We start from the raw sequence: 15,837 nt of genomic DNA on the forward strand, positions 1-15,837 counted from the left end.
ATTTCCAAGGAAGAAATGGGAACCAGCTACAAGGAGCTTCTTTTCCAACTCCCTTTTAGCATGCAGCTTCCCTGACTTGCCAATCTGCTTCTCTCAGGGTTCAGGGAAGGTGGAAGGGAAAGGAGCCAGAGGATGGAGCCTCCTCTCCAGCTGGGAGAGGAAAGGGGGAGGACCAGACTGGCCATGCTGGGGAGCATCCAAGCAGGGAGAAGTGGGCCTTGCTGCTTCTGACACTCGGGAGGCTGAGAGCACAGCCAGGCAGGCAGCAGCAGCTTCTGCCCACTCTACATTTGGCAGCAGCAAAGCACTCTCCAAAGAAATAAAGACTGTGTCTCTTACAGGAATAACCAACCAGTCTTCATCTCCTTTAGGTTAAGCAACTTCGCTTAACCTGTCAGCTAAGAAAACTCTTTGTCTGTGTGTCAAGCTCGCCTTAAAACCAAATCCTTTCTCCTGCTGACAAAGAGAAAAGCATGGGGTCCAGATCAGGACCAAATGCAGTGTACAAACATCAGTCACTCAGTAAGAAGAAGCAACATGAGCCTTCATTTGGAAAATTGGTTATCTAAAAGAGAGAGATGGCATTACACCACATTTTAAAGTGTATTAAGCATCTACAGACATGCTATTGTAGCCAGGAGGTTTTTGAGAAGCACCCAGTCATTGTATCAGTGGGACCACAGGGTCACAGTCCTGGCTTGGCAGAATGTGAGGTCGCTTTCTACTCTGCAAAGCCTCGTTACACAATGAGACAAAGCCCCATTAGACAAGGAAGGAACCCACTCCTGTACACACAGATCTCGCTGCATAGATAAGCATATTCTTGATTTTGGCATCTAGAGAGAGCTGGGCAATATTGGGGTATCTTCAGGATTCCGAAAAGCTTTGGAGTAAAATAGATTTTGTGCAAATGAAGCACAAGTGTTCCACTACTCAGTTTATAAACAACGTAACTTTGCTTTTGTAACTAACTCTAATACCTTTAATTATCTTTCTTTTTCAGTCTCGTGTCTCTTATAAGAGGCCAAGTGGTGACTACAGATGGAACTCCTCTAGTTGGGGTCAATGTGTCATTTGTCAAGTATCCAAAGTATGGCTATACCATCACTCGTCAGGATGGCACGTGAGTTTGCTTGCTTCACTGAGCACCTATGTCCTACCATTCCTGATTAACAGATGGTGTGACCTCATGGAACCATGTGCTACCACGTGCTGCATTCCTCCCAGGCCAAAGAGCTAGTCAGTAAACACAAAAGTCATTTTTTCACGTGGCATTTTGAATACTAAATGCAAGTAGAAATTAAAAGGCTGAGTTCTGATAATAATAGCATATTATCAGAACTTTAAAATAAATTGCTCTGTATGTATGAAAACATTGGTGGATTACAGTAATATCCACCAGAGACCAGAAATATTTTATTTTAAAATGCAAGGCAGGGAAAAAAAAAAAAGTAGTCACTATAGAACAGTATATTTTGTTAAAAGTTCCATTCTGCCCCTACTTCCTTTTGAAGATCTATTATCTTGTGAGTTTCTTCAGGGTAGAATGTAATCAAAATATTCTAATTGAATATATTTAGACAATTTCCTGCTGTGCAAAAAAGTGCTTTTTTTCCCCCTTGTATCAACTGATTTGAAATGCACACAAATTCAGATAAACAAAAATCAATGTGTCATGGTTTATCTGGTTTACTGGCTGTGGCACCTAAAACAGTGTATCTGTGACACATGCCCTGCAAACATTTGACATTTTATCTTGATCTTGCGTGCAAACAATTGAATTGAAATAATTAATATGAACCAACAGAACTATAGGGAGTATTTAATTTCCTCATTCCCAGAATAATATTCTGTGATAATAGAAGTATAATGTTGTTGGTTTCAGTGGTGTAATACTATAAATGGTGAGCGGAACGATATTTAGATCTGAATAGATTATTGAGATTATTGTTTAATTTGTTACGTTGCAAGTGTTTACATGAAACTGATACCTGCTTGTGTTGTCAGAACAACCTAGGAGTATTTTACTCCTTCAGGCCAGATTTCAAAATGCCTGTGCAGCTCCACATTACTGCTCTGGTTATATAGGGAGTTGGGAGTAAATACCTAATGTCTGTGAAAAACAACAGCTCAGTTGTCCTGGGAACAGGAATTCTTCTTTTATGTGTGGAACACAAACAACAAAACTTTCCATTGCTGTTCTCTTACTGCCATGTGTCCCATTCTGTGCCTGATGGACAGCATCTTCTCAGAAAGGGATAATTCAGTGTCCAGCCCAGTATGAACTTGGCTTCTCTACTGATTCTATGTATAAAGGTGACTTGTAATAATAAATGCAGTGGTTGATTTGTTGGGTACTTCTTATTTATTTAATGTGAATGTTTTAATATACAGGAACAAGACTTGTCTGGGTGGATTTCAGTTGTTTAGTTGCCGAGGTTCACATCCCATTACTGATCATTAGAAGCATGACACTTAATATATACCTCTTGCTATAGTTATACCTCTACACCTGTTTCATTAGCCATTCATGTTATTGCTGGAATTATTCAGTCTTGTTGCTTCTAAAGTCCATGTTTTTCTAGGTTTGACTTGGTTGCAAACGGCGGAGCATCCCTAACCTTGCACTTTGAGCGGGCCCCATTTATGAGCCAAGAACGGACTGTATGGTTGCCATGGAATAGCTTCTATGCCATGGACACACTTGTGATGAAGACAGAGGAGAACTCCATCCCCAGCTGTGACCTAAGTGGCTTTGTCCGTCCTGATCCAGTCATTATTTCATCACCACTTTCAACTTTCTTCAGTGATGCTCCTGGCCGGAATCCCATTGTACCGGAAACCCAAGTAAGAACAGCAGGAGTGAAAAGGATATGGAAATCAGTGGTCAGGTGCTAGTGCAGACCTGAGCTCTTACACAGAGTCACCGTTTGTCCCCTGGGATTGCTCTAGCAAATGCCTCTGTAGAACTCCATTCATTCTGACAGATACCAGGTTTTCTAATGAGGTCTGCAGGAGATATCCTAGCTTTGTGTCACCCAGACACATTTATCTTTGACTCCCTTGCACCTTCTTATTATCATACAATACATCAAGTATATCTCTGTATTTCAGCTGACAGCTTAGGTGTTTCAAGAGAATTTAGCAAAGGCTTGGTGTGTGCTGCTAAATGCAAGCTGTTTTCTTCTGTCATTTAGAACAAAGGAAAACTCTACTGATACTGGTGTTTCACTACTTTATCCTCTTAGTCTTTATACTAACTGGTAGTGGAAGTTGCAGATTCCTTTGACTGTAGTTCTTATGTTCCACTTCCATAGAACTCGCAGTAAAACTACTTCTACCTATTTGTCCAGAAGCATCAGCTGAGCTACATCACTGCACTAATATGAGGATAACCATTCCCAGCAGTAGAAAGCCATAAGTTCATAAGAATATGTAAAGAGATAGTATTTAAAAAAAAAATAATAACAAAGCACTAATGTAAAATATTTTATCTTTTTTGTATTCAGGTTCTTCATGAAGAAATTGAGATTCCTGGCTCTAGTATAAAGCTTAGCTACCTGAGTTCCCGTACTGCTGGATACAAATCCTTACTGAAGATTGCCATGACTCAGTCACTTGTGCCACTGAATCTAATTAAAGTTCATTTGATGGTAGCAGTGGAAGGGCATCTGTTTCAAAAATCATTTCAGGCATCTCCCAACTTGGCATATACATTTATCTGGGACAAAACGGATGCATATGGTCAGAAGGTTTATGGGTTATCAGATGCTGTAGGTAAGTCCACTTGCCAAATCACACCTGTAAATCCTAGTAAGAAAACTACAAAGATGTCTTATGAAGCAGCAAATATAGACTAAACAGTTATTGTCTTCCTGAGACAATTTATCTTTTTATTATGTTTCTTTTATGCATTAAAGATCACATTCAGGGGGTCTAGACTCCAACAATATGCCTGAGATTCGTGACTGGTAGCTGACTTAGAAGGTTTAGACCAGGCAATGGGAAAAACTGGCCACATGAACTTAGTAACTATTTTGTACTTTTCTTTCAGTTAACAAATGAACCTCCTGCTGGATTGGCTGGCATTCCTCAGTGCATTTAGATTTCCATGCATGTCACTGTTATAGCCTCCTGTGGCATAATGCATTTGAAATTAAAATGGTGGTTTTCTAATGCTGTTCACTCTTGTAGTTCTATGGATAATTTTACTTCAGTTGGTTCTTGTGGGTGGGAAGAAGAGTGATCATTGCAATATTTTTAAGTTTTTGTTTGAGAATCGGAAAAATTTCGATACAGCAGTGCTAAAAATGGGCATCAGGGCTGTGCCAGTGTGGAAATGAAAACTTATTTTTTACATATTTCTATTCTATATTTTCTAAAATCATCTTTGCTATATAGCTTTTCTGTCTTACGTTATTGCATAGGATATTGCTTTCCTGAGTAATGCTTACACGTGTGCATAAAAGCACACACACTTTTCACTGCTTAGTATATGGTCTATAAAATGAACACACTAAATGAAGGCTGTGAACATCTAGCAAAGTAAGAGTTTTATCTTTTCCTGTTATCTGATAGAATAATTAGATTTTTAAAATTATATTTCTCCCTCCCCTCTCACCAAACCAGTCACTTGCTGATGCCAGCGAGTCAAAGAGAAGTGATCAGATCCCTGCAAACTACACGTGAATGAAGTTTGCAATTTGTGTCTAGTCAAAGATCTGAATTAAATTTTGTACAATAAAAGTGATTAATATGTTCACTTCATCTTCTTGAGGGTGCTGAGGACCTGGAATGCTGAATTATTTGAATGTGTTCTGGACAATTAATTCAGTGTTTGTTCAGCAAGTATATTCAATTGTATTTTATTTTATTTCAGTTTCTGTGGGTTTTGAATATGAGACTTGCCCCAGTCTCATTTTATGGGAGAAGAGGACGGCACTGCTGCAAGGATTTGAACTAGATCCTTCAAATTTAGGAGGATGGTCTTTGGATAAACATCATGTGCTTAATGTCAAGAGTGGTGAGTTAGTTAAGTCCATATGTTTTCTGTGCTATATGGAGTTTTATCTGTGAATATTTTTTATTTGCATTATATTCACACTTTTAAAAAATGCAGTTCCTTCACTACTTTTGTTTAATCTTTAGCTTAGTAAGACATGGGACATGTTCCAGTTGTCAGAAAATGTACAATTCTAACAATTTTTTAATTGTTCTACACAGCTTTTCTTTCTGCCATTCCAAATATTTATCCTCTATTCAGTTGTTCATTCATTCCCCCATAGAGTATTTCTGTCTTCCTTCCCTGTTTTTCTGGTACTAATCACACTCATCCTGGTTCCTTTTGTTCGACCTTTTTCCCTCTAATACGAGATAAAGCTTAAAAGGAGCATGAGTCTGTGACAAGATACTGAGTCTCATTTGTCTGTTTCTTGTATAATCTGTTTTTTCCTCACTTCTCTTTGTCTGTACATATCCTAAGATGAATGTTCCTGGTCTCCATATTTTACCAGAGACTCTTAGGGAGATGAATGCTAACATAACTTTGATTTGGTCCCTGTGAAGTGTTTTCTGCAGCCTCCCTGCTGATCCCCACATTAACAAATTGTAAACTGTAGCTCAGGAAAGCAAAAGGAGCGTTCACAACAGGCAAGACCAAGCTCTTTGCACACACCTTAAGTGCTGTGCAGTGGCTCAGGCTCTGTTGAGAGAGCCTTTGGGACAGTGCAGGGTACTCACTGCTGTCACCAGCAGGGAGCCACTTAGGTTAGAATCATAGGGCTGCATTTCCAAAAGAACATGAGGCTAAAAATTTTCCGGCCAGATTTCTACAGTCTTGGATACATTGAAAATAGTCACTCAGTTAGAGGATCCACTCCCTTCTTGGAGAAGCAGTCTGCTCTTTGAACAAATACTGTGAAAAGAAATCCTATCTCAAAGGCATTTTTTGAAGCCTAATGAAGATCCTTACCACTAGCTTCCCTCTTGCTTTTCATCACTGATCCTTGGCAGCCCTTCTAGGAGTTTAATCTTTCTCCAATCTTTTCAGTTTCTGTGCTATTGTCTGCTCTGGCATCTGCATTTTTCATTTTCCATGGAAAAAAAGTTGAAAAGACTGAGAGGCAGAGAGAGAACAGTAAGGTTGGCACAAAATTCCAAACCAGATGTAGCATAGGAAACTGGAGTGAGAGGATCCAGGGACACAAATAAGGAACATGTCTCCTCTGTTGTTTGCCTTCCCCACTTCCCAGTTATTAAGTCTAAACCATTGTGCCAGGCCAGAGAGTTGTATGGCAGCGGTTTCTTTCATAAGGAATGCCAAAGGACTCTGGGCTTGAGTTTGGGTTCGGGTCTGTGGTTGTGTGTATTTTGAACAGACAAACTCCATTAGACCTTTCTTTTTTAGTACTGCAGAGCCCTTCCACTCCTTTTGCACCATTGAAGAACCAAGTGCTGTAGTCATTTCAGTGTACAGTCCTTAATAGCAGCTGTTGAAAAGAGAACTACCTGGAGTCCTCTGCAATGAACAATGATAATAACCACTTCTCCTCTCTGTTACTAGGTATATTGCACAAAGGCAATGGAGAAAATCAGTTTCTAACTCAGCAGCCAGCTGTGATAACCAGCATTATGGGGAACGGGCGCCGCAGAAGCATATCCTGTCCTAGCTGCAACGGGCTGGCAGAAGGAAATAAACTTTTGGCCCCTGTAGCACTGGCAGTGGGTATTGATGGAAGTCTCTTTGTTGGAGATTTTAACTATATTCGGCGTATCTTCCCATCCAGGAATGTTACTAGTATATTGGAGCTGAGGTAAGGTGTTAATCTTAGCACTTCATTTCTGTAGCCTGAGCTCAAATCAGCCTTTACCATCACTTTTTATAATTTTGTGAAACATTGTCACTTTCAACCTATTTAAATTCCAGTGGAGAAATGGGGCACAGAAATGCACAGTTTGAAGTCCAGAGCTTATCAGAGCAATGACTGTAAAGATGGACTAAAGAGTACAAACCAACTTGTATAAAAACCACCTTCTTCTGTCCTGCTGGTGATTATTTGATACGATCTCCCCTCAGTACTATACATAATTCAGTTTTGTTTGAAAACTACACAGCTGACTGCCCTTAGGTACTGAGCCACAGTGACAAGCAAAGGTGTAACAGTCTTACAAGGTTAGAAGGAAGGTTTTCCTATCACTGATTTTGAGACCCACCATCCCCCACTTCTTTCCCTTGCTCGTAAGTCTCTTTCTGTAGGTTGGCAAGTGCAGTTCAGATTGGTATCAGAACTCTTTTTAAAGATTGTATCTCTGCTCCCTGTCCCACCCCCAGCATTAAGATTTGGTCACTCGACAGGGAAAGTGTGAGTGTAGAGTGTACCACTTCACCCATTTCTGTTCCATCTCTTTTTTTTCATTCTTCTAGGACAGACAAGAGCTATTGCTTCAAACTGTAACTGGACTGGATAGTTACAGTACTATGGAATATTTGCAGAAAAGTGAGGAAAACCAGCTTGCATTGGCTGGCTTCTGATACTTCTGCAGCCCACTCAGGCAACAGGATTAGTGCTCTTGTAAATTGGAAACAGCTGCAAAGTACATTGAGTGAATGTACATTAGCCTTTTTTAAATTATATGGCAAATAACCAATTCCTCTACTTCTACTGTATTTGTAGTTTTTAATTAGTGGGGAAAAGTGCAAAGTGATTGGACTGTTAGAGAATAGGAGGCCTAGCTCTATTTTACACCACTCTTCCATTCATGTCATTCTGTTGATGTCACTGTTGTGAATTCTGATATATATATAAGAGAAAAGAGATCTGATTAAGACCAGTTCTACTCTGAAATTGTTCTCTGACACCTACCTCATACACCGTCAGGCTGCCTCATTATCTTTAAAAGAAAAAATTCCTAGATTATCCAATGCTTTCTGTGAGCAGCTCAGTAAAAACCACAGAAGGTAGCTGGTGTGCATGTGTGACCGGCTATACTTATATCTATATATACACTATGACTCTGCATTATATAGAATATACTTTTTTTTTTTTTCTAATTTGTTCAGTTTTGACTAGCTTTCCAATATATAGGACTACAGCTTTATAGGTGAAGAGAAACATTTTCTAATTAGAATATTTAATAGAGGGTATCTATATGCTCTTCACTTCCTCACATCAACCCGTGACAAAGTTTCCTACCACACCTGATATTTAAAAATGTCTCCAGGTTTACAACTGCGTCAGTCAGAGTCCTTTACTTTCTCTCTGTGCAAGAGAAAATTTGGGCTTTTCAGTATATGTGGGGGAAAACAGGAAAGGACATCAGTAAGGAAACAGAAGATGGACTTCTTAATCTCCTTTTGTCCACTTTCTCTTTTCCATCATGAAATTCTGTTTTCCATAGTGTAGTTTCTTTAGTTTCTGCTAGAACTATTTTCAATGACCAATGAAGCTACTGTATTTTGAGTGCTGTAGCACAGCTGCAAATGTCTCGAAACACAGATGTTTAGGAGTTGCAGTGATGTCTTTTGCCCCCTGTTCCTCTAAAGGGAATTAAGGTTCCTTCCAGCAAACATCATCTATAGAATTAATGGTGATTCAGTGGTCTTCTTAAAATCTGTATGAGTTACATGCGTAAGAGTTTGAAGATTTGAGCCATTTAAGTATGAAGGAGAGCTGAGTCCAACTAGTATCAAGTAGCTTGAATAATGTTGCAAATAGTGTGTCCATAAGTATTATAAATATATAGATAAGTATCTAGATTTATCAGCTTTCACAATGGGTGTAATTTTGGTGTTACATAAGCCAACAGAAGTCTTGAGTAACTTTTTACGTCAGAATATCCCAGTGTGCATATTTGCTTTGCACTGTCCTTTATGAAGGTGCCTGATCTGAGTGGCTAATAGGAATTTTAACTCAAGAATGTTCACGTCCCACCAAACATTAGTATTGCAAGTTTGGGGCTGTGCATTAGTGCTGCAGCTCAGGAGTCATGCACCTCCTTGTTTCAATCAGTGAGTATTCCAAAATGGAAAAAGACACAACCACAGTGAAGCACTGTGGTGTGGAGAATGTATTAATTTACTCCTGGGGAAGTTGAGGACACGTTTTCTTTCACTTTGTGTCTAGATAGTAAACTAGGGATCAATTAATTCTATATATCACCCATTGTACAGTATCTTACTGCTCACTTAAAGGTGTTTTTTTTTTACCTTAAGGTTTGCTTTGATGGGCTTAAATAGATACCAAGTAGCACCAAACTTGCTTTAAGCAATTATTTTAAAGATTGAGAGGAGAGGAAAAATAAACTGTGTAGTAGAAATTTGTTTAGAAATAGCCTATTGGAAAACTATTTTGATTAAAGAGGCTGCATCCAACTGGCACAGAATATCCTAAGCCCAGTGCTTCCTCTTTCCCAGTTCTGTATGCAGAAATAGGTTTTTCTCTCTCCTAGCCCACAGCCACATATATTTCCATGTGAAGACTCTTTCAATGGTTCAGCAAGTTTCCTGTAAATTATATGGAGGTGGGGTGGTGGGGGGGCAAAGTTATCCTACCAGGTAACTAGCTTGCAACCCTGTCACTCCAGTTGCTCTTTGTCCATAAACCAAACTAAGGCTAGTGCTGAAAAGAGATATCTTCTCCTGTGTCCTTTTGTAAAATAAAACAAATACTATGTTTGCTTTACCATCTATTCTTCAGCTAACTGTTTGTTCTTTTTTTCCTCTGTTCCCTTTCTATAAAGAAATAAAGAGTTTAAACATAGGTAAGACACGAGCTCTTTCCCATATAATTTGATATGGTTTGTTTGCTTCATTGTGTTTGCTTTTTGTGTTGTGCTTCTTGTGTAATGTTATGTTATTCATGTACCATATATAGAAACACTTTTATGTGCTAATTGTGTGTTATGAATATGATAAGCTTTAGCAATTATGAAATGCAGTCAAAAAGCAACCAAATAAGTTCTGACAGTAATTAGAAATTTCTAGTAGAATGCAAGTATAATGAACCTCAAGCTAACTTCTAGATAAACACTTTTCCCTGCTGTCTATAATTGGTCTAAATGGTTCAGGTAAACTACAAGAGCAGTTTTATAAATGCCAGAAAGATTCACAAAAGCACTAATAATGCAAATAGGTCAAAACCTCATTTTCTGGTCATTAATGATTTCCTGAACTCTCTGTCCTTTTTCATAATTTAGTTTCTATTTTCTTTCATCAAATACATTTAACAGTCAGTCAACCTGTGTGGGTGGTTGTATCCAACCACTAGATTCAGTCACTGTAAGATTCATGAGGGAGGCGTAACTTTTCAAGATGTTAGGAGGAAAGATTTTTTTCTTTGTCTTACCTGAGCACGAGGCCTTTTGGATGGCAGCAATGTAGGAAATACTTGTACCTTCTTCCAAGCCACACCTGGAACAGGAAGGATGTTCACCCTGGAGAATATCAAGAGCAAGAACTACTGTAAACTACTTCATAGTGTCCTGTGCATCACTATTTTAAAACCATACTTTCCATTTCTGTAATACAAGTGAGATGCAAAAGATGTCTGAACTAAACAGTATAATTTCCCCTTTACAAGGTATTTTGGTATAGCAAGTATAACTCCACTAAATGTCCTTATCTGGATTAATACATTCACAATTTGCTAATGACTATTGGTGATGCCGGAGGCTCCTCATTTGCAAGTATAAGCTTAGTTAATATTTCAGGTGTTTAGAGATTTGCTCTGGGCAGCTCCTATTTTTTGTTAAATTTAATGAAGGCGATTGTTGCGCTCTTGTGAATTTGATGCACATATGAGAAGAATGGGGAGAACAAGCTGATCCTGCCTGCCCTTGCTGTCAGGCACCAGGTTCCCTCACACACCAGAGTCAGGCTGCCCGTGGTGGCAACTGCTGCATTCACAAGGGAGGACTAGAGGCAGAAACACTATTGGCTTCCCTGAGTTAGAATAAAAGATTACAGTGGCATGGAGAGAAGAGAGGCAGAGGTCCTTAATTGCTCTGATGCCAGATTGAGAAATACTTACTAATGTATAAAATGCATCCCTGTTTAATAATCTAGTAGTTTCTCTGGGGACAAGATGAGTGCACATGGCCTCTCACCAGTCCCTCACATATTTTATGCGGAGGGTCTTCCACTATCTGTGCCCTTCCCAAGGTCAGGAAAGAGCAAAGGGGTATTCAACAGGTCAGCAGCTCCAGTGGGTTGCTCCCTGATGTGGAACAAAAGTTCCTGAGTGACTTCCTGGCAAAACTGCCCTGAGGGAGAGTCCAGTGGAGAAAGGCTGCAGGTTGAGCTGCATGGACACACCAGTGACTGCAGACCAGGAGAGGGAAATAAGCCCATGTTCTGTCATTGCTCTTACCCTGACTCAGAGCTTACCCCATCCTGGTGACAGTGGGAGGCTAGCTGTGAGCAGAAGGGAAGCAGGGGAGTACTCACTCAGGAAGGTAGGCACAGACTGGCAAAATGGTGTCCTAAAAGCCAAGAGACGCTCCCAGTCTAGCTGAGCGGGCACTGTGCGGGGCAGGCAGGGGAGCAGCTCCTGCCACTGAGACCAAGGCAGGCTGTGCCTCAGCAGCAAGCAGCAATGCCAGCAACCAGCTCCAGTTCCTACCTGTCCCAGGTCTCCCAGGCAGGCCAAGGCATGGGTGCCTCACGTTTTGCAAGGACTGGGTGAGGGGCAGCTGCAGCACACGGCTGTTGGCTGCTCTGCTGCTGTTGCAAAGCCTGGAGCTGAGTCTGGGCGTACTTGTGAAGTATGGCACAGCACCAGTGCCACAGCAAAGGTTGCTCGTCAGGGTAAGGGGAAAGCATGTTGGAAGAAGACAGCAGAATTTCAGGACAATGACAAATGTGCTAGTGTTTGTGTGGCTCAGATACTGGAGAGATGGGAGAAATCTTGTAAGTGGAAAGAAATATTTTTCTATGCGGCAAGGAAGACTGAGCTTTGCTTTGCAGGGATGAGAAGGAATGTGATAAGGGTCTAGTGAAGAGATGCAGTCTGCTGCAGATAAGGAGAGGAGCTTGGGAAATAAAGAGATTGAGCTCTAATCTAAAGCATGTCACTAGTCTCCCTGCATAACTTTGTCAACACCACTTAACCTCTCTGTGCCTCAGTTTCCTCCTCTGTAAAATGGGTGTAATACCCATCTTTTTCAAGTACTTTGAGATCCATGCATGAAATAAACCTGCCAAGTATTTTTTGTTTATTGTATTTTTTCATCTCTAATTTCTACAGTCCTAGACTTCAGCAGATGGCATTACCTCTGCCTACAGAATTTTGATCAAACCAGTCTCCTTTCTGCTTTCTACTACTTTAGAACAAACTGGTATTGACCTAAATTCTTGGCATGTCAAAGACTGGCATATAGGAAGATAACTGTAGAAAGCAGTATTTTTAGGCCTCCTCATTCCTCCAAACCTGGTCCTGACCACATGAACACAGTGGTCTCTGTGGGGCTGATAATCCATCTGCTGAAAGTGGCCTTACAGTTTCAGCAAGTCTGATTGAGAAATGGCTTATGTCTATCATAACTTACCTCTGTGTATCCTCACTCTTGGATATGGGCACTTTTGCCACATGAAACTAGGAGTGTGGATATTTGGAGGCAACTTTCTCTGGTTACTGGTAAGAAACCTTCATTTTTTTTCTTTCTCTCTTCATTTGTCTGCTATGCTTTGAAACCACCATTGACCTTATTTATGCTCACCCACAGGCTCCAAAGGCTTGAAAATTCACGTCATGCTTAAAGTCCAACTAAAATGAGTTAAACTAGCCAGGCAAGATTTTGAAAATATTTCTGCACTGCAGTTCTGTGTGTGTCAATGTGTATATATATCGCAAAGATTGACATTTTTCAGTTTGCAGATGATTTGCTAAAGTAGTTTCAAAATGTGATGAGCTGTCAAAAAAAAAAAAAAAAAAGTATTTCAGAAGAGAAATAGCTTTCCATATGAGCACCCATTCTAATCACAAACTGAGGACCAGTTTTCCAATAACAGGAGGTTTGGAGTTAAAGTCAGACACTTGGGGTCCCTGGTTTTAATTATGTAACCAACTTCATCTGCCATAAATGAGATTCTTGATAAGAATGAATGAGAGCAAATGTGCTTTAGGAATAAATTTGTTATACCTCTGCCTCCCTTTTAGGCAAGACCTCACCAATCTTTTGGCGTGATACAAGTAACTCAGAAGCTGATTCTTTGATCTTGCTCCTATGAGTTCTGCTTTCAAGGGAAGTTTAAAAAGGTGGCAAGGAGGGGGAGCAACAGGCAGAAAGATAAACGAAAGAGAATTGACCTGGAGCAGATCTAGAGGGCTAAAGAGATCAAGAGGAAAGTCTGCTGCACAGCATCGGCTTATTGGGCTCTGCTGTGCTAGGTTTGGTGCAGCAGGATAAATGAAATTGAAAATGACAGTCCTTCTGAACCACTGACCAGGCTCTAATCAAGTTAGGTCCTCAGATGGAAGTCCTTCAGACCCCACCTCTCTATGAAGGTGTCAGACTTTCTTTCCATATCTCTCTGTGTCCGATGAGTATCTGAGCTCTGAAAGCCAGTGAAGTTTCTAGACTGCTCAGCTGTTTCTGTTCTATGCTTTCTTTTTCTCTAAAGCAACAATCCCGCTCATAAATACTATCTGGCCGTGGACCCTGTTTCAGGCTCACTGTACGTATCGGACACCAACAGCCGACGGATTTACAAAGTCAAGTCCCTCACTGGCACCAAAGACCTGGCTGGTAACTCGGAAGTGGTAGCAGGGACTGGAGAGCAATGCCTGCCCTTTGATGAAGCCAGATGTGGGGATGGAGGGAAGGCAGTGGACGCAACTCTGATGAGCCCTCGAGGTAAAGTAGGAAAAGAAGCTGGAGAAAGTGACTGTGTGAGGCTAGGCTGGATGTGGAAATAATTATCTGGCAATTAAATCACTCCTTGCTCGGTAATTTTTATTCTGGGCTTTAATTACTGTGGATTGGCAAGTGTTCGTGCTTTGTTTAGTTAAAGCAAACTTTATTACCCGAACACTGAATGCTGCAAAGGAGAACAGAACACAAATTAGCAGGGTACCACTCACTCCAAGGAGCAGGCATGTAAACTGGGAAACAAATTACACTTTGAGATAGTCTTTGGGGAGGAAAACTGCCTGCTGTGGCTTTGTTCTGAGTTTCTATTCTATGTATCCTCTTGTTCTTCAGAGATGGAGGAAAAATAAAAGGGTTTTTGCCATTTCCAGTTCCTTATTTTTAACAGAAATTTTTCAAGATTATGTAGAGATTTGGGGATGTTTCTTTTAAAGATTTCCCCCCCCCAATTGTTTCCACCTTAACTGTAAGGATTAATTAATTTGGTGTAGTGCCAGCTCGTTGAAACAACTTTGGGTTTTATTTCAATGATTGACAATGACTAGTTGATCATTAAAGTGAGTAAAAATGAAAGTTCCTGTTTCTTTGTGTAGGTAATAGTGTCAGTTAATACAGACAGTATATTAACAGGGCAAAGCTGCTTGCACATTTTAAGTTAAGCCTCTACATAGAAGTTAAGAAGATAAAGCTGTACCTTCTCTCAGCGCTCAATAGGATGAGCACTGCAACCATTTGAAGACAAAATTTTTAGATCAGTATTTTATTTTCAGCCCAAGAAACGGAGAAGGCAGCATGCCAAATCAAAGCAGGAAAGGCAAGTAAGAAAAAGCCTGCCCTCCTTCTCAACAGGCAGTGACATCCTTCTGTTCCACGAAGGCAGCACCCTTTCATTCTCTGCCTTTCCTCTCCAAGGACTCCCAGTGTGACAAGCAATGAACCTTTCCTTTTTTTTTTTCTAGGCTGGAAACCCCTGTGTCTTCATCTGGAAACACCAGATGTTCTTCTCAGGTCAAAGAGCTAAAAAATATAATTTCCTCCTAAATTTTTAAGCAATTTTTAAAGATTTACAAAAATTCCTCATCCTCATTAGATCCTTCAGATGAAGAAAGCACCACCTCAAATTTCTGAGATTAAAATTTAGGAGATTTTTTTTTTTAATTTAGTGTATGTAATATTTCATACAGAGTTTGAATTTTCAGCATGTTTTGGGGATTTCTGTGGTTTTCTTTTCTTTGAAGCCCCAAAGGTACACCTGATTGATGCCATTTATTCAGCAGAACTACAGGTACTTGGAGGGTTCAGGACCTGTGCTAAGGTTGGAAGGAAGGAAAGAACAGGGGAAGTGAACAAACATCACCATCTTGTAAGCTTGTTAATAAGTTGAAGCCTGCCTCGAAGCTAGGAGCATCACTGCTTCCCTGATGCCTGGTTTCTGTATTTGCAGGAATTGCAGTGGATAAGTATGGACTCATGTATTTTGTTGATGCCACTATGATTAGAAAAGTGGATCAGAACGGAATTATATCAACCCTGCTGGGCTCCAACGACCTAACTGCCGTCCGACCTCTCAGCTGTGATTCCAGCATGGATGTCACCCAGGTAGACTCTCACTGCATTTATTTTCTTCTCTGCCTTAGAAGAGATGGGCATCTATTTTGGATGACTGCCTGGCCACTTAAGAAATACATTATGCAGCACAAGATGATAGCATATTTGATTCATTGCTGAAATGAGTGAACCATCCTTTTACTGTGGCTAACAAAGGTTATTTATGCAACTATAGAGAAATAAGGTTGAGATAATGGGAGTTCTTGTCTTAATTGCCTGTTTTTCTGTAATTACTGTAGAGCTTCCACAATGTAGCATTCATTCTTTGCACAGAAACACAATTAGCCAAAGTTACCACTGCACGTAGCTTAAATATTTCTGAAAAACAAAATCATTGTTTGAAATAGTTGCGGTTCATGACTT

General features: G+C 40.2%; 1 protein-coding gene across 2 annotated transcripts in view; it reads left to right on the forward strand.

Moving 5' to 3' along the window:
- The window catches only part of TENM2 (teneurin transmembrane protein 2), a 600,962-nt gene that overhangs the window by 563,532 nt on the left and 21,593 nt on the right, over positions 1–15,837 (forward strand). The window contains exons 18-25 of one of the 2 annotated variants that reach the window (XM_051631239.1): positions 1,004–1,123; positions 2,586–2,847; positions 3,510–3,777; positions 4,880–5,023; positions 6,563–6,812; positions 9,739–9,759; positions 13,619–13,851; positions 15,311–15,465. In XM_051631239.1, coding sequence (XP_051487199.1) covers positions 1,004–1,123; positions 2,586–2,847; positions 3,510–3,777; positions 4,880–5,023; positions 6,563–6,812; positions 9,739–9,759; positions 13,619–13,851; positions 15,311–15,465 — 1,453 coding nt within the window. The remainder of the gene's footprint in view (positions 1–1,003; positions 1,124–2,585; positions 2,848–3,509; positions 3,778–4,879; positions 5,024–6,562; positions 6,813–9,738; positions 9,760–13,618; positions 13,852–15,310; positions 15,466–15,837) is intronic. The other variant, XM_051631238.1, reaches the window with a different exon arrangement.

Source organism: Apus apus, chromosome 13, assembly GCF_020740795.1.
Source record: "Apus apus isolate bApuApu2 chromosome 13, bApuApu2.pri.cur, whole genome shotgun sequence".
In the NCBI taxonomy this organism is placed as follows: Eukaryota; Metazoa; Chordata; class Aves; order Apodiformes; family Apodidae; genus Apus; species Apus apus.